The 25,464-nt window shown below is 36.8% G+C and overlaps 1 protein-coding gene across 3 annotated transcripts; it reads right to left on the bottom strand.

Moving 5' to 3' along the window:
- Positions 1 to 441: 441 nt before the first annotated feature.
- Positions 442 to 24,866, bottom strand: TOP2A (DNA topoisomerase II alpha; the record flags this gene model as incomplete). 3 transcript variants are annotated; one of them, XM_082679764.1, is made up of 35 exons in its annotated part: positions 442 to 570; positions 1,222 to 1,421; positions 1,860 to 2,000; positions 2,405 to 2,463; positions 2,580 to 2,703; positions 2,923 to 3,075; positions 6,216 to 6,306; positions 6,627 to 6,809; positions 7,693 to 7,776; positions 7,901 to 8,065; positions 8,169 to 8,260; positions 10,177 to 10,372; positions 10,551 to 10,751; positions 10,876 to 11,010; positions 11,199 to 11,430; positions 13,186 to 13,334; positions 14,537 to 14,658; positions 14,749 to 14,863; positions 15,270 to 15,362; positions 15,616 to 15,725; positions 15,817 to 15,922; positions 16,067 to 16,177; positions 16,821 to 16,946; positions 17,248 to 17,405; positions 18,417 to 18,555; positions 19,901 to 20,038; positions 20,153 to 20,254; positions 20,443 to 20,616; positions 20,960 to 21,172; positions 21,429 to 21,526; positions 21,720 to 21,865; positions 23,037 to 23,100; positions 23,516 to 23,606; positions 23,823 to 23,978; positions 24,846 to 24,866. In XM_082679764.1, the coding sequence occupies 35 exons, from the start codon at positions 24,864 to 24,866 to the stop codon at positions 442 to 444; spliced, it is 4,617 nt and encodes a 1,538-aa protein (XP_082535890.1). The 3 variants fall into 3 exon arrangements, with proteins under 3 accessions (XP_082535890.1, XP_082535891.1, XP_082535892.1); XM_082679765.1 differs by having other exon boundaries at positions 2,420 to 2,463; XM_082679766.1 differs by lacking the exon at positions 1,860 to 2,000 and having other exon boundaries at positions 2,420 to 2,463.
- Positions 24,867 to 25,464: the final 598 nt, after the last annotated feature.

Genomic DNA, 25,464 nt, shown 5'->3' with positions numbered 1-25,464 from the left:
GAAAATTATCTATGAAACTAAGATAAAACAGAGAAACTCATCATGCTGTATCTCATATTTTCAGAAAGTAGGCAGAGTAGAAACTTTTACGTCAAAGTGCTCCAATTTTAGCTTAATGAGTGGTCAAACTACATTATGCTGAAGTGACCACACAACTGCCTCTAGAGCCCAGAAGAACCTAAAATCAGATTTAAAAGACAAAAGAAAACAGACTCAATACATATACAAAGCAGAGAAAAAACAATCCCACGAGATGGTCACTACTTAGACAGTATTATATAAAGATAAGGGACACTTGGGCTCTACTTCACTTTGATGGTTCTGAATTAAAACTACCTTCCCCAAACTAAATTCAGAGGGGAAGAAACTGAGAGATTCACATAAATTTAAAACCAGTCTTGAGCTCAATAAGACAATTACTTAAAATAATCACCTCACATTTTAAAACAGATCATCTTCATCTGATTCTTCGAGGTACTTTATAGGTTTCTTTGTCCGTCCCGATTTTGCCCGAGAAGCCACAGCTGAGTCTAAGTCCAGGTGGAAGTCATCACTGTCCTCCTTGGGTTTCTAAAAGAGAAAAGCCCAAGTAGTTTGTACAATGTCAACCTGACAGCAGAATTTCGATGCAAAAAATATATCAACAGACTACAACTCAAGGAGTTTTCCACCTTCTAATGAGTAGTAAGAAATTGGGACTTCCCTGGTGGCACAGGGAATCCGCCTGCCAATGCAGGGGACACAGGTTCGAGCCCTGGTCCGGGAAGATCCCACATGCCTCAGAGCAACAAAGCCCGTGCACCGCAACTACTGAGCCTACGCTCTAGAGCCCGCGCGCCACGACTACTGAAGCCTGCGTGCCTAGAGCCCGTGCTCCAAAAGAGAACCACAGTGAGAAGCCCGCGTACTACGACGAAGAGTAGACCCTGCTCGCGGCAACTAGAGAAAGCCCACGTGCAGCAATGAAGACCCAACGGGGCCAAAAATAAATAAATAAATTTTTAAAAAAAATAGAAAGGAAAGAAATAGACTGAAGGCAACTCTCTCATTGACTAATTAGTGGCATATTTAACTTTTTTACAACTAAACTACGTAGAGTAAAAGGCTAACGGACTATGGGATTTAAATTTATTTCCTTAAAAATGTGCCAAATTATTAGGAGCAAAGCTTGGTTATGTGCTTCAAAATACCTACAGCAAAAGGACTGACTAGGATAAATACCTTGCTTGTGACTGCTTTAGAAATCATTTTCTCAAAATTAGAGTCGGAATCATCAGAAGTGGACGGCTTCCTTTTGCGGTGACTCTTGGTTTTGGGGGGATTAGGCTTTTTAGAGACATCAGAATCCAAGTCTGGATCCTTTTTGGTTCCTTTTGGTGCAGCCCTTTTTTTGGCCCCTGTAGTAGAGGTGGAAGACTGACCTGCAAGTGAACACAGGAATTTGTCAGGGACACTCTTAGCTGAATTGTTCCCACAGTGAACCTTCTTTAGCAACCTGTTGACTGCTTATATTTAACATAGGAAAAGACAACCTAACAGAGATGAAATGCATTAGAGAATCAAAGTATTCTTAAGCATATGATTTTTTTGTAGGTATATGCTTCATGTTAAACATTTGCAACTGTTTCTAACTCCCATCCCTGTCATAGAAATGAGCTAACTAACACCTGGCATTTTGAGAAACATGCTATTTTTAAACCTTTTGACTAGCAATTTTGATTATGAAGATCTAAAGATTTGTTTTCAGTTGGTAAAGGCTTAATTTCAATATAGTAAATTTGGGGAATAAAAATTGAAGCTGACTTGTGGCAGCCAGTAGCTAATCCCAATATTAACCCATCTCAAAGACTGAGGCTCACTTTTTGCTGCCATCTTCTTCACTGTCACATTCTTTTTAGGAACAGGGTTTGTGGTTTTAGTTGCAGCTGGGAAATCAGCAGCAGGAGAGCTTGGAGGAGGTGGTACATTATCCTTGGCATCATCAGCGTTAAGGTCCGTTACTTCAAATGGAAAGGAAAATAATACATATAAGCAATACATGAAAATCTGTTTACTGCTTTTGTCCCTGCTCTGAATTTCTATTTAAACACAAAGTCTGTGACTTTCCTGGAATATTTCAAACACGCTTTTATAACTCTGTTCTAATTACTGAGTTCTTCATGAGCAAACAATAAGTTTTTGTATCTCTAGCACCTAGCATAGTACCTGGCAAGCAAATGATTACTTTTAGTACATTTAGTTTAAATGTAGAACCTATTTATGTGCAAAACTAAACCTAATGAACAATATCAATGTAATGCTAACAAGAACCCACATTTATTTTCAAAGACAGGACTTGGATGATGTAGGCCGGGTTAGAAGCCGGGTGGACCTGAGTGCTCCAATAAAGCAGACATCTCACTACTTTTACTTAACATACCTGATGTGGCACTTTTCTGTGGCTTCAGTTCTTTGTTAGTATGTCTAGAATAATAATAATAAAAAAATCCTGATGACCAATTCTAAATGTGTCAACAAAGAATATATCCTCAGCTATTAAAAACAATCATGATAAAATCCCTATTAGAGAGGATACTTACTTTGGGGAAGTTGTGGTCCTAGGTGGACTAGCATCTGATGGGACACGATCTTCATCTTGAGTGTTTTCATCAAAATCTGAGAAATCTTCATCTGAATCCAAATCCATTGTGAATTTGGTTTTTGCTGTTAAAAATATACATATACAAAGAATCAAAGAGGATAACAGGAGAAATATTTAATCCACAGATTAATATAACATTTCCTGAAGATATAAGCTTCAGTTTAATCTTCTAAAAGATGTTTTAGTTTCTCAAAAATGTAATTACTGCTCTAAGATATAACAATTTCTGGGATTATGTGCCTTGAAATAGATTGCCCATTCAAATCTTCACTCTTCCTTACTTGCTGCTCTCCGTGGCTCTTTTTCTCGGGGAGGGACATCAAAATTACTTTCGTTACTGTCTATATCTGATTCCGAATCAGACCAGGGGTTTCTCTTTTTGGCTTTCTTGACTGGTTTAAATGGCAATGTAGTTTGTTTCTTTGTCTTGGTACCTGGAAGGGAGATAGGAATTAACCATGTTTACATATTCTTTGACTCACTTTTCTCCATCTATCATCCATCCATCCTTCAAATATTTATTGAACTCTGTGCTAGTACTGGGAATAGAATGGTGAACAGAAAAGGACATAGTCCCCCTTTCTGTGGAGCTTATAGTTTGGTTATCTAATCCCATATATAATAATAATCCCACATGGTATATATGTTTACATAGGGCATGTAGTATGTATGCATATGTATATAAATAAGAGGGTTTTCCAAGAAAGAGATGCTTAAGTTAACTAGTTGAAGGGAGTTGGATGACAAAACATTCCAGTTTAGGAAATAACATGTACAAAGCCCTGTGAGAAAACATAGTGCACTTAGGAAACTGAAAGAAATCCATTATGGCTGGAAAGCAGAAGTCAGAGGGAGAGTGGCTGGTCTTTTTTTAAAAGTCTTTGGCTGCACCCCGCGGCATGTGGGACCTTAGTTCCCTGACCGACCAGGGATCGAACCTGCGCCGCCGCCTGCATTGGAAGGCGGAGTCTAACTACTGGACCACCGGGGAAGTCCCAAGAGAGTGGCTGGTCTTGTTAAGGATTTTGTTTTAAACAGGGAATCAATATGACCAGATTTGCATTTTAGAGTTCTCTCAGACTGTAGTGTGGAGATGGGAAAGGCACAAGAACAGATGCAAGATCAACAGAAGGTTACTGCTGAAGTCAAGGCGAGGGAAACAGCTCAAAGGGAACAGAATGGCTGGGACCGAACCTCGAGGAGCATTTAATGGCTGAGTTAAGGAGGTTTAAAGTCACTAAGTCTTGTTAATTCTTTTCCTCAAATGTCTCTCATACCAATCCTTTGCTATTTATTTCCCTCATCTAGGCCCAAAGATAAGGACAGACTCCTTATTGATCTGACTTAGTCCTTTCTTCATATTCTTCCTTCATACACCTACCTATTTCATATCTCCTAGTTGAATCTAATCTTATCCATCCTCCTCCAACAACCTGGTTTTCTAACTCTCCATAATCTGGTTTAACTATTTTCTACTATTTTCCACTCTGTTAAGGGGCCTTCTCATCGTCCCATGCATATTATATGTCCATTTGCCTTCTCCCAGTCTAGAATACCTAAATCTTACCCAATCTTTAAGACTCTAAACCAAGTTTTACCTCTTTCACAAAGCCTCTGCAATCTACATGTACCCACACTGATCTCACCTTTCTCTAAATCCCTACAATGGCTAGTATGTACTGCTTTACCTTTCTTTCCTGATAAACCTCTTGAGGGTAAGCGCCATGCTTCCCCACTTCTTGTGTCCTCACAAGACTTGAGATAGTGATGGGAAACGTGAATGTTCAAAATACTTATCTGATTCACTGCTTTTATATGCTAATTGATTGCTAGGTAGGTTTAAAGTTAAATATGTGCTGTATTATAAGGCCAATATATAATTTTCCACAACACAGCACACACAACATACTTTTATTACTTCTTTTTAATACTAAGATGTTTCCAATTATTTTATTCATCTTTGTATTCCCCACAGAACTGAACGTTATCTATCAAAAGTAGATACTCAAGGATAGACATATACATCAATCAATGGAATAGTTAAGAATCCATAAATAAACCTTAATATTTATGGTCAATAGATTTTTGGCAATGGTGAAGACAATTCAACAGGGAAGAAGGTTTTTCAATATATGGTGCTGGGTCAACTGGATATCCACATGCAAAAGAATGAAGTTGACCCCTTCCTTATGCCATATACAACTTAATTCAAAATTACCTAAATGTAAGAGCTAAAACTAAAAACTCTTAGAAGAAGATAAGGGGTAAATCTTTTCTTTTCTTCTTTTTCGCCATGCCGCACAGCTTGTGGGATCTTAGTTCCCCAACTAGGGATTGAACCCGGGCCCATAGCAATGAAAGCATGGAGTCCTAACCACTAGACTGCCAGGGAATACCCTAGGGGTAAATCTTAATGACCTTGGATTTGGCAAAAGATTAGATATGACACCAAAAACATGAGCAACAAAAGAAAAAAAGAAGATAAATTAGACTTCATCAAAATTAAAAACTTGTGCTTCAAAGGACACCATCAAGAAAATGAAAAGATAATCCACAGGCTGGCAGAAAATATTTGAGAATCATATATCTGATAAAGGTCTGGCATCTGGAATATAAAGAACTCTTACAACTAACTCAACAATAAAAAGATAAATAACCCAATTAAAAAATGGGCAAAGGATCTGAATAGACATTTCGCCAAAGAAATATAAAAGCCCCAAAGTGGAAACAATTCAAACATCTAGCAGCTGGCGAACAAATAAATATAATGTGGTATATTCATACAATGAAAAACTATTTGGCAACAAAATAGAATGAAGTATTGATACATGTTACTACATGAATGATCCTTGAAAACATGCTAAGTGAAGAAGCCAGCCACAGAAGAACATATTATATGATTCCATTCATAGGAAATGTCCAGAATAGGCAATCTAGACACAGAAAGTAAATTGGTGGTTGCCTAGAGGGAGGGGGAGTTGGGAGAAGATGGGGGGTGACCAGTAATTGCGTACAGTGTTTCTTTCCAGGACAAGAAACTGTTCTAAAACTGAGTATACTAAAACCACTGAATGGTACACTTTAAATGAGTGAATTTGGTATGTGAATATCTCAATGAAGAAGTTAGAAAAAAGTAGATATTCAGTAAAGGCATAATCAAATGGTTAACAGAATTTTTACTTCTATTTAATTTACTGAGTGAGTGTTAAGTATATCCCAGGCATGGTGTTGAACTCTAGGGATAAAACAACATGACTAAGATATGGTGACTGTCCTCAAGAAGCTTTACATATGAATATATTACATATATTAAAACCTCATAACTGGCTAGAAAGTGAAATCTAATAAACTGAACACTTTCTTTAGATCCCAACAAAGTATTTCATTACAAAATGATCTCTTCTAAAATAAATCAAATCCCAAGGACAATGTTAGGGAAGTTCAAGTATACTTCAGATATAGCCCTTCTTCATGTACCTCAATAAGAACTTTTGAACATCTGTATGGAACGTACTAGGTAACAAACATAATTTAGTCTCAACTCTATATGATTTTCCTTAAAATGTTTTAATACCTGGTTCTATTTTCTGTTTCTTTTCTAATCTCTGTTTTAGGCCTTCTATTTCCATCCCATCCTCTCGAGAGCTTCCTTCAGTATTTTCATTCTAAAAGACAGCAAGACAAAAATGGTTAAGTTCTGCCCGTTTATTATTTGGAATAATATAAGGTCAAATATACAAATATATATCTGTCAAAGAGTGATTTTTTTTTTCTTTGTATTTTGGCTAAGAGCTCTGAATAAAAAAGGGTATGGGTATGACTTTTTCAAGATACTTAAACATTAAAAAAATCAGGCTCATAAGAAAGGAAAGTTATGATTAGTTGATAAATTCCTGAGTACGGGATTAGAAGTTTTATGATTAGTTCAATTTTAAGTGGAAAAATACTTAAAGTGTTTTATGTATAATGCTTTCAAGAGTATTACCTTAATTTTTTTTTTAATTTTCTTTTCTGCCTCTGCTTTCATCTCTATGGTCACTTGGGGGATGACTCTTTTTCCACATGGAGAAGGCAAAACTTCTGCCCTTTGTGTTTTTTTCCCCTTTGCTTTCCCACCTTTCCCAGGAAGTCCTATTTGTTCATCTTGTTTCTCCTTTGCTTCAACAGCCTACAAAAGGTTGATATAAAAAAGCAAGTTTAGGGAAGAGATATGGGAACATATGTATAACTGATTCACTTTGTTATAAAGCAGAAACTAACACACCATTGCAAACCAATTATACTCCAATAAAGATGTAAGAAAAAAAAAAAAGAAAGCAAGTTTATAAGCTAACAAAGACATTACAGCATCGATGCCACTTTATAGGGACAGAATAAAAGGCAACGGTTAAACTGATTTCAATTTGTTACATCTTAACATAAATTTGTGATAAGCTGTTCTATCAAGTATACCACCAATATTAAGGCATACTTTGTAAACTCAATTAAGAAATAAGAAAGGATGTGATTCCAGTAATGTACATTTATCCAATCAACTGATTACAAGCTGGACATCCAAACTGAAGTACAATAATATAAATCTACATGTTAGGCCTTTTATCTTAATTTATGAAATACTTTTTCTTATGTTAAGATAATACTGGAGAACAAACCACATTAGCAATTTTGGTAACAGAGGATCTCCTGAAACTACTGATTAGCTAGCCCTGAAGGAAACTATTTTTGTCCTTTCAGGTTTACTTGAGGGACTGGGCTGGTTTTCTTCCGTGTTTGAATTCTCTTTATCTTCTCAGTCCCAATAGGTGAAAAATCAACTCCTGCCCTTTCCCCTCTTTGTCCAAAAACTTTTAGGTAGTATGTTTCTTGGCACCATTTACTTTATTCTAACTAGTTTCTAACAATGTTATTTTATGTGTTATCTTGGAATGTATCTCCATGCCTCCTATATTCTTTCTATTGCCAATTGTGAAATTTCTTGACAAAGAGGTATATTGCTAGAATACATTATTTCATTAATAAAAATTCTAACACAGGCATTATAAACTACATACCTCCAGCTCTTCAACAAAAGCAGCCAAGTCTTCTTTCCACAAATCTGATGGACTCTTTCTCTTTAATGTTTCTAGCTCTTGCTCCTTCATAAGATAGTCAGAAAATTAAGTTAATTTATGTGCATAAACAGCATTTTCCCAAAGCACACAATTTACTTTCACCATTGGAATACAACCAAGCAACATGTACTATCCATCAACAACTCACTTTTTCATTTCTTAGTCTGCACAGTTCATCTTTCTTTTCCTTGGTTAGATACCAAAGAGGCATATCAAGAAGGTAGTTGAAGGTTGGTCCAGAATCTGTTACAGAGTCACTCTTTTCAGTTTCCTTTTCATTGTCACTCTCTTCATTTTCTTCTTCATCTGCAACCTAAAGGAGAAATTAAAATGTAGCTTTAATAGGAAATGTGAAACATAGACATTAGACTATACATAGTCTTTAATAAGACAGAAAATGCTAACCAAGAAGTTACCTTTTGCTGGGCTTCTTTCCAAGCCTTCACAGGATCCGAATCATAACCTCTTTGAATCAGAACTTTAATTAATTCTTTCTTAGGCTTGTTTTCTGTTTAAACAAATGTGAACAGAGATAGTAGTTTTGAGCAATATTTTAGGAAAGGGATAAGGTTTTACCATATTAAGTGAAAAGATTAAAACTGGAGATTAAACTGTCTTCTTGCATAAATTTGTACATCCTGGTGGATAGTCAAGTCTGCTCCTAAACCACTGACAAATGTAAATTACCACAAGGGGGCAGTCAAATCATATATGAGGTAGTGACTTAATCATAACTTGAATAACAAGACAATCAAAACCTTTATTTCTGATAAATATTGACCTCAATTATATCCCCTGGTCTTCTATTTATTTATTTATTTTTAAAATTTATTTATTTATTATTTATTTTTGGCTGTGTTGGGTCTTCACTGCTGCTCATGGGCTTTCTCTAGTTGCGGCGAGCCAGGGCTACTCTTCGTTGCGGTGCGCAGGCTTCTCATTGCGGTGGCTTCTCTTGTTGCGGAGCACGGGCTCTAGGCACACGGGCTTCAGTAGTTGTGGCACGCAGGCTCAGTAGTTGTGGCTTGCGAGCTCTAGAGCGCAGGCTCAGTAGTTGTGGCGCACGGGCTTAGTTGCTCCGTGGCATGTGGGATCTTCCCGGACCAGGGCTTGAAACCACGTCCCCTGCATTGGCAGGAGCCTCTCCCGTTGCGGAGCACAGGCTCTGGACGCGCAGGCTCAGCGGCCATGGCTCACAGGCCCAGCCGCTCGGTGGCATGTGGGATCTACCAGGACCGGGGCACGAACCCGTGTCCCCTGCATCGGCCGGTGGACTCTCAACCACTGCGCCACCAGGGAAGCCCGGCAGGAGGATTCTTAACCACTGCGCCACCAGGGGAGTCTCCTCCCTGGTCTTTTAATTTCAACACCCGAGTGGGCAAGTTTTTAGTGCCACTCATTCAGACATTGATTTCTCTTGATTATAGTCCCCTATAATGCATTTGTTCCCTTTTTTCTATAGCACCCCTCTCCCAAAGTTTACTGCAATCAATTTGTTAGACTTTGAGGGACACTGAGAGTTACTAGTTATAATAGAGTGAGGTTTTGAGTACCACCTTTCATCAATTAACTTGATATAGGTCACACTTTTAGGCCCTCTATATTTACTCCTCAAGAAGACTGGATAGTCTCTAGTATTTCCTAAATTCCAGTCAACTAAATACTTTTTACTTTTTATTTTTCCTTGAGTCATATCCAATATTACTTATTTTAGCTTTGTCTTAAGCAATATCATCTGTGAAATTAGGGGACTGATATGCCATCGTTATTGTATTTTAAAATATCCATGAAAATGAACATGTAACTACTAAGTTAAACATTTTCATGTACCATCAGAAAATGATCCTGTGATCACTGGTAACTTGTGTTGTCATGTTTTGGGACTTGCTACTACAACCCATAGTTACCTGGCTTTTCTAGTTTACTCTGGCCAGAGCTGAGCCATTTCTTTCAACCCTCCAGCTTTAGTCAAAACTGTTTTCTTCCTGGTTACTTAAACTCTGATTTAGTTGCTTCTAGAATGTCTTAAAAAAATTCCCTTAGACATGACTTTCAGTCTTGAGTATACCATTTACTTATAATATAAGCCATTTAAAATCCTCCTTCCTTTTTTTGTTTTTCTATCAGACTTATCTCTGCTCTTTATCAATCAGTTTACACAGGGACCTCTTCTAGCTCTCTGTTCTTTTCCTGTCTAAATGTTAACTAAATCTTGATTTCTCACGACGCTCAATCTAGGAAAAGCTATCTCTTTTAAACTATAAATGCTAATTTAGGTATTTGAAAGAAATACCTGTACGTGTAACCAGTGGAAATAAACGGATTTTGCCCGCCCTCTCCATCATCCCTCTCACCAAAAATGTTTAAAGGAAGTGAGGTACGATAGTAATTTTAGTACAGGAAGTTATTGTTCCAAAAACATACCAATGATTATTTTGCCATCTATTTTCTCTAAGATAAAGCGAGCCTGATTATTCAGTTTAGCAGATTCAGCGCCAAGCATCCCCAGAAGCCATTCTTTTCTTAATCCATAATATTTAAGCCTGAGTTCAAAGAAGTCTCTTAGAATATCCAACACTGTGTCGTATTTCTTTAAACAGCCTACGTGGTCAAAAAGCACCTAGAAAAGAAAAACAAGATTGGAGTCAACAACAGATAAATTGGCTAAACTTTAATCGTTTTAGAGAAATGACTTTATCCTTTGAAACTGTAAAAGTAGCCTAAGATATCCTTTTAAAATTGATATTAATCTTTAATATAAATGGAAACATATATATTTCTCATGAAACAAGACATACCATAGAGTTGCATGTGAGACTAGTTTGGAGTTTGAAGACTTTGTGTAGTCCAACTCTCTCTGCCTCTGCCAGTTTTTCTTCAGTCATCTTCACAACAAACTTCACAGTGGTGTCTGTGTGGTATTCCCTATAATCTGTTATCAGAGGGGGTGTCTTCTCAGTGCCATTCAACATGGGTTCTAGAACCTGTTCTTTATATGTCTAAAGAAAGAAATAATCCTTCTGTAAGTTTCTCAAACATAGGCTCCTGAATATTCAACAAACATCAGTATAAAAAATGTTTCCCCTATCACAAAAATCAAAAAAGAAACCCATAATTACGTACCTGGGTCCATGTTCTGATGGGAAGCTCTGAGATTTCAATGGTTGTAGAATTAAGAATAGACATCTCACCACTAATCACATATTGATTTGGAGCCAGCTCTTCAATAGTACCCTTGAAGTTCTTGTAACTTGGAAGCTAAATTAGTATTTTAAAAAAGAATATTTTCTAAATGTGATACTAAAACAAATCCCAACAGCATTAAACAATAAATCTAATATTAAGCATGAAATAAATTTTCTATTTGTGTCTTCTTTAACCATATCAACTGCTGAATTGAAACCAGAGGAAAACTAATAAGGTTCCTAGTACCACAGAATAGTTACCATTGGCAAAGGTTCTTCTCCATCCATCAAACGTCTGATGTTATTCACAACTTCACGAACATCAAAGTTGGGGATTTTGCAGGACCACCCAGTACCAATTCCTTCAGCGCCATTTATCAGCACCATGGGTATAATAGGAATGTACCATTCAGGCTCAACACGTTGGTTGTCATCATATAAAAACCTTAACGTGTGATCATCTTTTGGTGGAAATAACAACCGAGCCAAAGGGCTAAAGAAAACAAAGAATGTTATTTTAGAAAAATATTGGCTTTGACACAACTTTCACGGAAAGAACATATGTTATCTCAGATATATACATGAAAATTACTTTGGCTTTACTTGCTGACTAATATTCATTTACCAATATTATTTTTTGAGTACTTTCTACATGCCAGGCACTGCAGATATAAAGCCTCAGTCTTTAAGGAGCTCAGTACAGGGAGATATTCTAGTACAGGCATTTTGTCAGGCGGTACGGTAAATGCTAAATAGAAAAATAAAGTAGCTAAGATTGATTGAGGGGATGCTAAGGAATGGTAAGCACTTTCTGATAGGATAACATTTGAGCAGAGAAGAAACTGAGAGAAAGAGTACTGCAAGCAGAGGGACCAGTAAGTCAGAGGCCCTGAAGGCATGTTTGACTATAGGCAAAGAGGCCAGGTGTGTTTGAAGCAGAGATAGTAGGAGATGGAATCAAAAGACATGGGGAGTGGGAGCACATATCATATAGAGTCTGGTTTGCTAAAATAGGGCTTTAGTTTTTCTCTGAAGGAAGAAGTTGGAAGGTTCTGAACCAGAGTAACCTATTTTAAAAAATCAACTGGCTGCCAAAAGAAAGAAGAATGGTAGAATATAATAGTCTGTATGAATATAATGAATGGGGTGGCTTAGTATTTTCCAATGTGGAGCCCACAGGGATGCAAATGTGGAGAAAAGGAGTCAAAGGTAACTCCAAATTTTGAGCCTGAGAATTAGAAGGATGGCTTTCCATTTACTGAGAAAGGGACTAAGGATATGGTTTTGAATTTAACGTTTGAGATACTTATTAGACATCCAGGTGGTAAATGTTGAGAGGGGACATGAAATTTAGAGGGTAGGGCTGGAGCTATGAGACTGGATGTACGAGGTACCATCCATGGATGGGAAGGCAGTATAGTTAGTGGAAAGAGGTCTGATGAAGGAGCCCTAGGGCAGGCCAGTATTTGGAGGTTGGGAAGATGAGAATGACCCAGTGAAGACTAATAGGGAGGAGAACCAACAGTCTGGTGTCTTGGAGGACAAATAATGAAAGAAGACTTTCAAGGATGGAGTGATTACCGTACCCTATGCTGTTGAAAAGTTGAATAAGATGACAGGTGAAAACTGACCACTCATAATGTACTTTCCATAGACTTGTAAAGGAAGTAAAATTTCAACTTGTGGTATTTAAGAAGAATCAAGTTCTTTACTCCGGCTCAAACTCTACAGGGTTTCCCAACCTTGGCACTACTGCCATCTTTCTTCTTTGCCGTGGGGGTGCCGCCCTGTGCATTACAGAGTGTTTAGCAATATCCCTGGCCTCTGCTCACTAGATGCCAGTGGCATGGCTCCCTAGTCATGACAATCAAAAATGTCTCCAGACATTGCCACATGTGCCCTGAAGGGTAAAATCTACCCTGGTTGAGAACCACCGCTCTATATGGAGAAAGAGAATAAAATAAAAGAAATGGGAGTAAAAACATTTATAGTTTGGCAAGGAAACAATACTTCTAAGGGATACAAAGGCTAAGCTATCAAACTGAAATAGATTTTTGACTTTCTACTCATTGCAAAGAGTAGCATAGTTAAACTTTAAAGAGCTAGTTTTAAACAATTAATAATCCAAGCATCTGCATCAAAAATCTATTTTCCGATTAACTGGATTTTTCTATTTTTGGTCAACTAAATCTCACAATACTTCAAAATCGGAAATGGCAATTCACAAAAAAATCGGAAGCATACCCACCTGAGCATTGTGAAGATGTATCGAGGACTAGCAGAATCCTTGCCACCATGCAGCCTGGTACCAAACTGACCAATGGGCTGCAAGAGGTTCAGATTATTGCTACCCACAAAGTTCTGAGCCAAATTGATAATGGTCATCATTAGTGACATCTGTGGGTGGGGGGAAAAAGATTCATTAATCTAATCTGTAGTCTCTCAATAATAACATGTTTGTTATCATGAGTGTGTTTCACTATAATCCTGTAAGGTTTTATGAAGTGTAGATATTTATTGGCTTTTCCCAGATAAATACATGGCAGGAGTAGTACCCTAAACCTAAGAATTCTGGCTCCAAGTTCAGGGATCTTGCCTTCCAGTAATTTCTATCAAGTCCTACTCAACCTTGAAGGTATAGCTCCTCTATTCACCCTCAGCAGAATGAAATATTTCCTCCTTTGTGTGAAACATTTTGCTCATTTCTATTCTAGCATGTATCACTATTCTATAGGGGGTGTGTGTGTGTGTGTGTGTTTGTATGTGAGATATAATCCTCTGGTTAAACTGTGATTATACCTTAAAGGTAGAGAACATGTATGATTTATCTTTGTATACTTGGTACATGCTAAGCATTCAACAAATGTTTACTATGTGAACACTTACTGAGTACCTGCCATATTTTGATTGAAGCAACAGGCAAGACAATCATTACCTTTAAGGTTCTAGAAACTTATAGGCAATCTAATTCTTTAAAACTGTTTTACATAATAAATGCAAAAAAAGCAATTTCAATTACAAAATAAAAAATGAACAGGTGTATGTTTGTATTGATATAAAGTCAAACAATTTAGACATATATGAAAAATTGGAAAGTTGCCCTTTCCAATTCCCAGCGATAACCAAAGTTAACAATTTGGAGTGTATCCTTCCTTTAAGTATTATTCTGCCCCTTTTTTCTTTTCCCTCACCTGACAATAGAACATGGACATTCTTCAATGTTAGTACATATAGATTTACTTAAGTTATATCACTAATTCCATTCATAGATGTGTCATAATTTATAATAATTTTCCAATTGATGGACACTTTCCATGTCTAAATTTTGGCGTAACAAAGTTATAGCAAACATCACTAAATCTCTTTGAACACAGATCCTTGCATATCTTTTGATCTATTATAGTATCCTTACAGGAACATTATTTTTATAAACAGATTTGTTAGGTCAAAAAATAAGCAATTTTATAGTTTGATATATTCCACCACATTGTTCTCTACTATGGATGTATAGCTTATACTTTCATCAACTGTTTGGAGAATGACTTTGCAGGTATTTCTGCTATAATGCTTTCTGGAAACATTATAGATTATGTGTTTACCTCACCATGATGATAAGAGGACATCTCAGCTACTGACCCAGCTAACTGGGCAACCTTCACCTCTCGCTTGTCATTCCGTTTGAAACATGTAAACAAAACCTTTCTCTGACCTGGCTTCAAACCTTTAAAATGAAAGAAGTGCAAATATTAATATCCTCAAATTAACCATTTCGGGGCATTGATTCCCATCTTATGATAAAAATAGAACTCACCATCCACCATAGATGGGATAGACCTCTCATTATCAGAATTTGAGAACAGGATAAGTTCCTTATTTATGAAGTCATTATATGTCAGATATGTGGTAGTTTGCCCATATAAGTAATCCTGAGGAACCAAAGAGAGTATTACATGATCTAGTTTAAAATAAAAAATATCAATGGTCTTAACAATGCTTAATACAAAAATAAAACAAAAACACATGTTAGCATTATCACTTCTATGATAATTGTTAACTCCCTCAAAAGCAAAGAATTATGAAGTATTTTATGTTTTAAAGACAAAATGAATTTAATTGCTGCACAATCAGGAAAAAAGTGCATTGACTCTGTAGTTTTTTTCAGGTCCAATACATTTATGCAGCAGTCTAAATAAGAATAAGGATATTTATAAATAGTTATCCATTAACTTTTTAACTGAGGTACTTATTATTCAGTAACTTTAATTTGCTATAATGTCAATTCTAAAGGTAATAAATAGTACATTTTGTGAGATATATTTAACATTTTTTTACCTCAGGAAGGCCAAGTAACTTTCGTTGCCTTCTATCTTCCATGAAATGAGTTAACCATTCCTTTCGATCATCTATCTGTTTTTTGCTAAAGGCCTACAAATTAGAAGATGAAAAAGATGTCACTGGCACGAATAGGTTCCAAAATATTTCTTCTATAAAAAGTTAACAAATAAACAACAAAAACTCAGTTTCTAAAATATCTGGCTCCTTTCTTTGGGATATGCTTACTAAAAACAATCTATTTTATAAAACATTTTATTATATGAAAATTTAAATGTTTCAACTGACTAGTTGAAGCATTGATTTTTAAAACTAGAAGGTATGTGTGAAATACACTCAAACTCACCAGGCTGATTGCAGCATCATCTTCGGGACCTGAGTATTTGAATTGGATACGATGTCTTTTCATATCTGCAAAGTACTCTTTAGCTTCTTTTGATGTGCTGGTGCCCAAACCTACAAAACCAAGAACACCAAGTTACTCCATATAATACTGTACAATGGAATATAACAAAATGGGAAGTTCTATGTGAGTTTCATTTCAAACCTTTGTAATACTTGACTTTCCATTTTTTATGATTTGGCGTAGAACTCTTCCATTCTTCAAACTCAGGAAGGCTATAGAATGCCACTTCTTGCTTGTTTTTAGACACCTGAGGTAAAAAACACATCGCTGTGGCTTTCCACACTTCAGGGTCCCCTGCATACCATCATACATCACTGGGGTTATATGTGTATCCAGGGTTGAGGAGTAGGGCCTTAAAATATCCATTATGGTATCTTAGAAATTAGTATACCTTTACAATGGGAGTGATAAATTCCTCCAGAAAACGATGGTGCAGAAGAGAGGGCCAGTTATGATGGATAAAATTAATCAGCAAGCCTTTGATATGGGAACCGTCTTGGTCCTAGAAATATTTGGAAAGCCAAAACACAAAAGAATTGTTTAGAAACTAAAAAGATTATGATTGACTTACTGGTAATTTCTCAAAATTTTTTCTATGGGGATTAAAAAAAAGGCTATTCAAATTCAGACTCACTTAACTTATATATGTAATATACATAAAATACAAACATAATATATCTTATTAGATGTGGATTAAAAATAATGAACAAAGCTCCAGTTAAGTAATTTCCTTTCATGGCAGAAAAGCAATGCAACAATAAGATGTGTTTAATTTAGGTTAACAATCTAAAATATTTGCTATCGGGCTTCCCTGGTGGTACAGTGGTTAAGAATCCACCTGCCAATGCAGGGGACACGGGTTCGAACCCTGGTCCTGGAAGATCCCACATGCCGCGGAGCAACTAAGTCCGTGTGCCACAACTACTGAGCCCGTGTGCCACAACTACTGAAGCCCGCATGCCTAGAGCCCGTGCTCCGCAACAAGAGAAGCCAACGCAATGAGAAGCCTGTGCACTGCAACGAACAGTAGCCCCTGCTTGCTGCAACTAGAGAAAGCCAGCGCACAGCAATGAAGACCCAACACAGCCAAAAATAAATAAATAAATAAAATTTAAAAATTTAAAATATTTGATAATAAATCTGACCTGATCTGTCATAATCATTATCTTCCCATAACGCAGAGTCTTCAATGAATCTTCATCTTCATAGTTTTTCTTGTACTGAAGACCCACAATCTTGATTATATTGTTAATTTCAGCATTTTCCATTATCTGAAATGGATGTATAGCCAAAAATGTACTATTTTGTTTATAAACTTTAAAAGAACAAAGAATTACAACAGTATATGTTGCTTGGGTTTTCTTGAACTCCAGTATTTTGAGTTACTAGCCTATATGTCAGTAAGTCAGAAAGATCTGTTAAGATATGCTATAGTGTACCCAATTTCCTAAAATAACAAAAAAATATCCAAGGTGTATTTCAAAATGCCCAATAAAGGAATGAAATACAAGCATGAAGTCCTGCATTATAAAATTAGATTTAGATTCTGAAGATAGTTTTTATATATTCTACCTGTTTATGAGAAGCTTCTCGAACATTAAGCATTTTTCCTCTAAGAGGGAAAACCCCGTACTTGTCTCTCCCAACCACACCAAGGCCTGAAACAGCCAAAGTTTTAGCTGAGTCTCCCTCTGTCAGGATAAGTGTACACTCAGTGGAGTTTCGGCCTCCTAAAATAAACAAATTAATATTAGCACATTTAGTTCAACCTCAAATATACTAACTCAGACATGTGATAAAACACAAATAATTTACAATTCATAACAAGTTGGCTGAGGAGTCAAATGGAGGTAAGTAATTAGATCCATAGTTTAGCTTAAGTTTGTAATAAAGTCTTAAGTTTCTTAGACTAATTTCTCATGACAATTATACTGTTGCTAAACATTCATTTAATCATATTACATTTAATATATTTGTTGGTGATGAGGTTTAAGACATGCTACCCCAAAATATGGCACCTTGGCATACTGAATACCTTAAGCTGACGGAATTTTGAGAAAATGGTAGAAGCAGAAAGATCTCCTAACCTCCCCGTTAAACTTCGCCCCTGAAGCATGTCGTAAGACCCTCATGAGGAGATGCCCTCTTTATACCTGGTGGAAAGGAATATTCTAATCCAAGATTGAGGGTCACCAAGAATCTGAATGAAAAGGCCTTGCTAAGTTTCCCCAAGTTTACTATACTTAGCTCATAATCATTATCCTATCATATCTTTCCACAACTTTCCACTCTTCATCAAAACTAGCATAAAACCACTTAGGTTTAACCATTTCTTTGAGTCTGCATTTCCTTACAATTTTCTGGTGTCACAAAAAATCATATTAAATAAATTCACATGCTTTTTTCCTGTTAATCTGTCTTTGTCAGTTTAATTTTCAGAGATAGCCAGGAACCTAAGAAGGTTGAGAAGACTTTTTTCTCCTCTACATTAGGTAATAGATTACTGTATAAACATTCTTGTTTTATACCCCCAAATAATCATCTCAACACTACTTTTAACAGCTAAAAATTGAAATGACCCAAGTGTTCAATAACAGGGAACTGGTTGATTTTTAACAAAGTACAAATATTCCGTTGAGTATTAAGTGTCAAGGGAAAAATACCCACAGTATGCTGTTAATGAATAAAACAAATAACTGAACTTCAAGATTTAAAGTTTGGAAACATGATTAAATGTGTACCTGCATCATTGGCATCATCAAGTTTGGGAATTCCTTTGATTCTGTTATGTTTTACAGCTGAACACTTCTTGTTTAACTGGACTTGGGCCTTAAATTTCACCCAGTTTAGTATGCTTTCTACAATACCACAGCCAATTGCCTGAAAATGAGAGGATTCATGTTAGGGAAGAAGAGTTCTGTCAGAAATCTGGAGTACAAATGAGCTCACACAAAAATAAAAAGAATTCAAAGATGAAAAGAGGTAGAAAAGTAATGTCTGGATAGAGGGTGGCACATCTTCCTGCCTCAGGTTACCACTACTGAGGGAGCTGGTTCCTTTGGGTTCATTCATTCAATAAATATTTATTGACTACATACTTATATTGTGCCAGGCACTGAGCTGCATGTGGAGATCTATTGGTTAAAACAAATTAGACATGGTCCTTGTCCTCAAGGAGTTTAGTTTACTACAAGGAAGACAGAAATAAAATGAGAAATTACAAGTGTGACAGGTGTTACAGATAAGTGAAAAGCATGTTATATATAGTAATGCATGTCCAGTGTTATATGGGAACAAACTTAGGGAAAGAAGTAGAAAGTAAAAGCTTTCCTGAGGAAATGACATTTAAGACCTAAAGTAGTTGGGGACTTCCCTTTGGTCCACTGGGTAAGACTCTGTGCTCCCAATGCAGGGGCCTTGGGTTCGATCCCTGGTCAGGGAACTAGATCCTGCATACATGCTGCATCTAGAGTCTGCATGCCGCACCTAAGAAGTCCGCATGCTGCAACTAAAGATTCCGCATGCTGCAATGAAGATCCCACGTGCCACAACTAAGACCTGGCACAGCATGCATAAATAAATAAATAAATAAATATTTAAAAAAAAAAGACTTAAAATAGCCAAGTGTAAAGCATTTCAGGCAGAGTAATCCTCTGCCTGAAATGTGAAAAAGCTCTAAGGAGGGGGAAGAGTACTCTGCTTTTGAGTCATTTAAAGCCAGTAGAAGTGAAGCTTAGATAATGTAGGAAAAGTGGTACTGAGATGAGGTTGGAAATGGCAGGGTCTTGCAGGCCAAATTAAGGAATTTGGATTTAGATTTATGCAACCTAGTGGTTAGTTGGGGCCTTTGACTAAAACAGGAAATAGTTTTGTTTTCTGGGGGTGGGGGAGTTCCTTGTATGGCGATCAGTTAGTACGGAGAGAACTAATTCAGTTTTGGATGTGTCCACTGAGAGCAACTTTAGGCATTCAATGCTCGGTAAGCAGTTAGATGGGTTAAATTCAGTAGTGATCTAAACTGGTGACATGTAATGGGTAAATATAGATGGTGTATAGATGGTGATTAAGGGCTTGGTAAGACCTGGTAAGAGGTAAGAGTTGTTTTTTTATTTCCTTTTCAGAGTGAGAAGACATGTGGGAGGAAGCTTTATTTCTGCAGGGCTGAGAAGGGCAATGGAAAATAAAGGAAGGTGCTTCTATTTTTTATTTTCCTCTAAGTACTCACAGCTTTGATGAATTTTTCACTCAACGGGCACGTTGATCCAAAGCTCTTGACTTGTAAAGTCATGTTCTCTTTTGTCTGGGAGTCGAAGGTTGGGTTTTCAATTAAGGCGTTCACAAAAATCCACATGTGATTTTTTACCTGCAGTAAAAGTTGATAATAAATCACTAAAAACTTACTCATGCCTTGCTTTATTTATAGCCTTTCTCCTCTTTCTTGACTTTAGAAAAAGAACACTGCGTTAAAGTATCATACCTGATGTGCTTTTACTGCAACACCACCCTTGTTCTTTTTCTTCACAACATCAACAAGTTTAGTCACAATCTGATCAGCTACATAATCAACATGTCTGCCACCCTAATGAGGAAAAATACCAAACTGTAAATTCATTACCCTCAAAATTATAATAATAAAACATTAAAAAAAATCTAATTTAGCTTCCTTTATGCCAAGGTAGCCAAATATTCAAGTTCATTTTATAAATTTAAACAATAATACTTATATGTAAAGGTAAATCATGATTAATAATTCAAAAATAAAATTACCTTGGAAGTAGCAATGCTGTTGACAAAGCTGATTTGCTGAAAGCCTTTTTCACTCATTGTTAAACACACTTCCCACCTGGGGTTTACTTGTTCATGGATAATTTTCAGTGCATTGCCAGTTTCATCTACCTTATCCTTCAGATACATATCTACATAGCTACGGAATCCTTTTATCTAAACAGGAATTAAAAATAATAGTATGAAAAATTTATTTAAAGTAAATTAAAAAGTAGATTGTAAAGATTTTTCAAAACTAATGAAATGGTGTTCACTGATGGGCATAAGAGGATGGTCATTAAAAGACACAAAAGGATTTATTTAGGAGATTCTTTGAGAAAGACTTTAGTGAACTTAAAATGAGCTAACTGATTTAAAAAAATGTAGCATAATGTTTTCTTTACAGGAACATATTTGAGAAGTGGTTAAGAAAAATATATGGGATGGAAAAAAAAAAATCAGCATTGCCTTTGACAATGATCTCAATTCCCTCATTGCCCACACCCAGGAAAGTACTTACTGGAAGCTTATTTCCATTGAGAAAGACCTTGACATCTTTAGTGGATCCAGCAATATCATATGCTCTTCTAACCATCAGTGCAACAATATCTTTGTCTAGGCTTTGCATTTTAAACTTAGATAAATCAGGGTGGAAGGTAATACATGTATAATCTTCTCCACTAAAGGGCTTGAGTTCCATCTCACCAGCTCTCCCCATGTTATCCCTCCATGTCTATGGAAATAAAGAATAGAGGAGAGAGAAAAAATTCAAGTAATCTCACAAACTAGAACTAAATAACGCAAATTTACAAGTCCTAAAAAACCCTCCCAAACAAACAAAAACCAAAACCCCCCCCAACTCCCCCAATATATGTTTATGAATAATTTCCCATGATGTAATAGCTTATAAATTATGTCAAACCATTAATACCAATATAAATTGCTATAGTACAATTTATAATCAAGGCACAAGATACCTATTTACTTGCCTGTTTGAACATTTTCTTGTATTCTCTACTGGCTGTTTCCACAGTAAATTTGGTACTGAATATGTTACACAATTTGGCTCCATAGCCATTTCGACCACCTGGGCAAATAAAGGTAAAATACTATTTAATTGTTCTTATCTCATTAACAGCTTTATTTCTTAATCACTGGCAATGTTATTCAATTACAGAGATTTATTTCCATGCTTTTAACCTTTATGCCACAGACAGTCATTTAAAAGATGTATTTTTTTTCAGCAACAAATATGTTTTTTATTTTCCTCAATACTCTACCCGTTACTTTCTTTTCTTCATCATCATAGTTACTAGAAGTTAGGAGCTGTCCAAAGATGAGAGCTGGGACATACATCTTCTCAACTTTGTGTTCAACAACAGGAATACCTTTTCCATTATTCCATATACTAATTAAATTATTCTCCCTAAGAAAAGAAGAGTGAAAAAAATTTTTATAAAACAGATGTTAAATTAGTGCTTAATATTTTTTAATATTTAAATATTATTATCTCTAAAATACATGAGTTCACAAGTCTCAATTTCTTTATGACGCTTTTTCATATACACCTTTTGAACGTCGGCATGCTTAGTTCCTAACACTCCTGAAATAGGAGCCAAGAGAAAAACAATAAATCAATCCTTTTCCAACACCTGAGCAGACACTGATAATATTGAAAAAATAGGAAATTTTAAAATGTTAGGATAAACAAAGGGAAATGATTTATGCCCAATGGAAAGAAAAGGACAAAATTTGGAAACAATATTATTATATCACTTTTAAGGGGATCATCTGTACTGTCCCAGCACCCTTAGCTTTCCCACCCAACAAAGTACATTGCAAAACAAATATGAAAGGACATTATTAACTGTAAACTTCCCTGCTCGCCAATAAAATGCTAAAAATTTATTTGGACTTACTTATCTCTTAGTTATTTTAATTCTAAGAAGATAATATATTTTAGTTATAACCGGAAACAAACTATGGTTCTTATTACAAATAGTACTGAGTATTATCTACAAAAAAGACTAACTAAATCTAGCTTAACATTTTTTAAAAGACTATGATATCAAGTCCTTAGGAGCATTTGAGTACATCATTAACACGTTTCCCAAAAAGTCTAAAGTATAGTTTATGTTATAACTCATCAGGCTAATAACAAGGGGAAGCAACACCCTGACTACCCACAAAGGGGGACATTTATAAGCAGAAATGTTAGATCAAATTATTCTCTATCACCACCTGCTGGTTTACTATTTGAATAGCATCATGAGAAAAAGTTAACAGCTATAGACTCCAGAATACTTAGAGCAGTTAGTGGAGATGCTTACTAAAATATTTAGGGATGAAGTGTCATAAAGACTGTAATTTATTTTGAAATGATTCAGAAAAAATATAGATGGGGCAAATATGGCAAAGTGTTGATAACTGTTGGATCTAGATTGTAGGTATCATAGATTGTTCATTTTAGCCTTCTACCTTTCTGCACTTTTGCAAACTCCCATTTAAAAAAAAGCCAACTTTACTATAAATCAAAGTAAATGCAACTAACAGTAACAATGAGCTATAAAAAACAAAAGACTAAGCAAGAGACTTACGGGTCAATTGTGACTCTAATACAAGACATTTTGGGGTCCCTTTGTTTGTTGTCTGCAGCATTGACTGAAAGAAGATAAAATACACATTGGTAAAAAATTAAAGTATTTTAAAAAACATCCTTTAACTCTAAGACATAAAAAGAAAAAAATCTCAAGCAGCACAGGAATATCATTAATGAGGTTCATTTAGCAATTTTTATTCATAGGCCCGTTTCTAGGAAAGAAGTCAACTTCCTAGATTCCAGTAGACTGCCTCACCTTTGCCAACTGTTGTTTGAAAGGATAGGATTTCTGGCTACAGAGGGTTTGCTAGGAATGATACTTCTTAGAAAGGATCTGACCAGTGGACCTTTGTATTAAAGCATATACTCACCTGCATATAGCTGATTCACTTTGTTATACAGCAGAAACTAACACAACATTGTTAAGCAATTATATTCTAATAAAGATGTTTAAAAAAAAAAAAAGAATACACTCACCTAGAATCTCATCAAAGATTTTGTACAAACCAGGAACAAAAGTGACTTCCCTATAGTTAATGCCAATATCTTCATCGTAAACCCACATTTGCTGGAAATAAGGCAAAGAAATATGGTTACTTTGACCATATATTTATTCTATTTTACCATCATGACTACTGTAAAGTCTTCTGGATTAGTAGGATAACATACATGATAGATTAGGTCAGTTCCAGTGACACTCCAAGTAAATGAAGTACGGAAAATTAACCTGGAAAAGTATACATTTTAACTACTTAGGAACTGCATTTAATTAGCTTGGTTTTACCTGGGTCACTGATTCCACAGAGCCAATGTAGGTGTCTGGGCGGAGCAGAATATGTTCCAGTTGTGTTTTCTTTTGATAGATTCTTTCAATAGACAGTCTTTTCTTAGCATCTTCATTTTTCTTTGTTTTGTTGACTTGCATATTGTCATCTACAGGCTGACAATTTTTTAAAAATTGAAGAGAAGGTATTTTGAGTCACGGGTTTATCAGAAACCATAAACAAAACACCTATCATAGTGATCTGCTTACACACACTATAAGAAATCACAACCTTTTAGTAGTTATCAGTGGAGTTGACATCGTTTTGTACAAACATGGCAGTTTAAGTTACTGCAGCCAGGTTCCCAGGCGTCCGTTTAAATTGACATATTATTTTGCCAAGTGTATCTGACATGGAAATACTTTTACGTGTTAGACGCCATCAATAGCATACACCCCCTTCTTTCACCTACTCCACACATATTTACTGAGTGCCTACTAGGTCCCAGGCAAATAATAGATTCTAATTCAGCAGCAGCAGCAGTTTGCGAGGCTATGGGTCCCATCCTTTGGGCACGTTAACGTTTTGAACACTGGAGGGATGTATTTTGAGCACCTCGGGGCTGCCGGCTGCACAGTGGGAACCCTGTGCCTTGCTCTGCACCTTCCAAGGTCAGGGGCGTTCAATCCCATTTTCAGCCCCAGGTAGAAGAGGAGAGCATCTGTCTGTGCCGCTTAAAGCCCCACGCGGACCATGATCCCACCGATCTACTCCAGGACTAAGTGAATTCCTAGACACAGTAAAAACACAACTGCACACCCTAGAAGCCAGGTTAGCCGATAATACTTCGCTATTAGCACGAGAAAGGGGTTTCAGCCTCTTCGCGATCACGCCGAGCCCAGGGGACCCGGATCGACGCGGAACACCGACGCCCAGTCAGCCTCTGCCGGACCACAGCCCAGACGCCTCCCTCTCTCACAGGCAGCCGAAGGGATGCCGGGCCGCGTTGAGGCCCCGCGACGCGACCCTTCCGCGAGCCGTACCTGCAGTGGTGACATCTCCATGGTGACGGTCGTGAAGGACGGCTCGAGAACCCTGCAAGCGACTATGCCGGAGCAAACTGAGACAATCACGGAGCAAACCTCTTCTCCACAGACGTTCGTCGGTTAAGAGAGCGCTTCCACTCCGGTTTGAGCTTTCCGCTAGCCCGCCCAAACCAGGTAAGCCAATCCCTGAGGCGCTCTCACTGGCACCGATCCGAAAAGCCAATCAGAGCTGTCCTTTTATATCCACCAATGAATGACTGAGCTGGCCGGGGGCCCGTTCGAATGAACCAATTAGACAAGGGAAGCGGGACTAGAACACATTCAAAAGGCACCACTCGGAATCGTAGCCGAGAGACGGACAGGGAATCTAGCCAATGACGGGGGCTGGCTTGTTCTCCGTGTGTAACTCTGAGGAGATCCGCTGTGGAAATGGGAGGGGTTTTTCTGAGGTCCGAGCTGGGGTAAAAAGAGAAAAGTAGAGGGTATGTATCCCTCAGGAGCTGCTAACGTCTTTCAGACCACCGAAATCTAAAAACCGTCCTCCATCCTGAGGTGTTTTTTTTTTTTTTTTTTTTTTTTTTAGCGAGAAGAACGGGAGTCCTAGCTCCGTTTCCTG

This window comes from Grampus griseus, assembly GCF_964374135.1.
Source record: "Grampus griseus genome assembly, chromosome: 20".
Lineage (NCBI taxonomy): Eukaryota > Metazoa > Chordata > Mammalia > Artiodactyla > Delphinidae > Grampus > Grampus griseus.
This window is presented reverse-complemented; position numbering and strand designations above follow the sequence as displayed.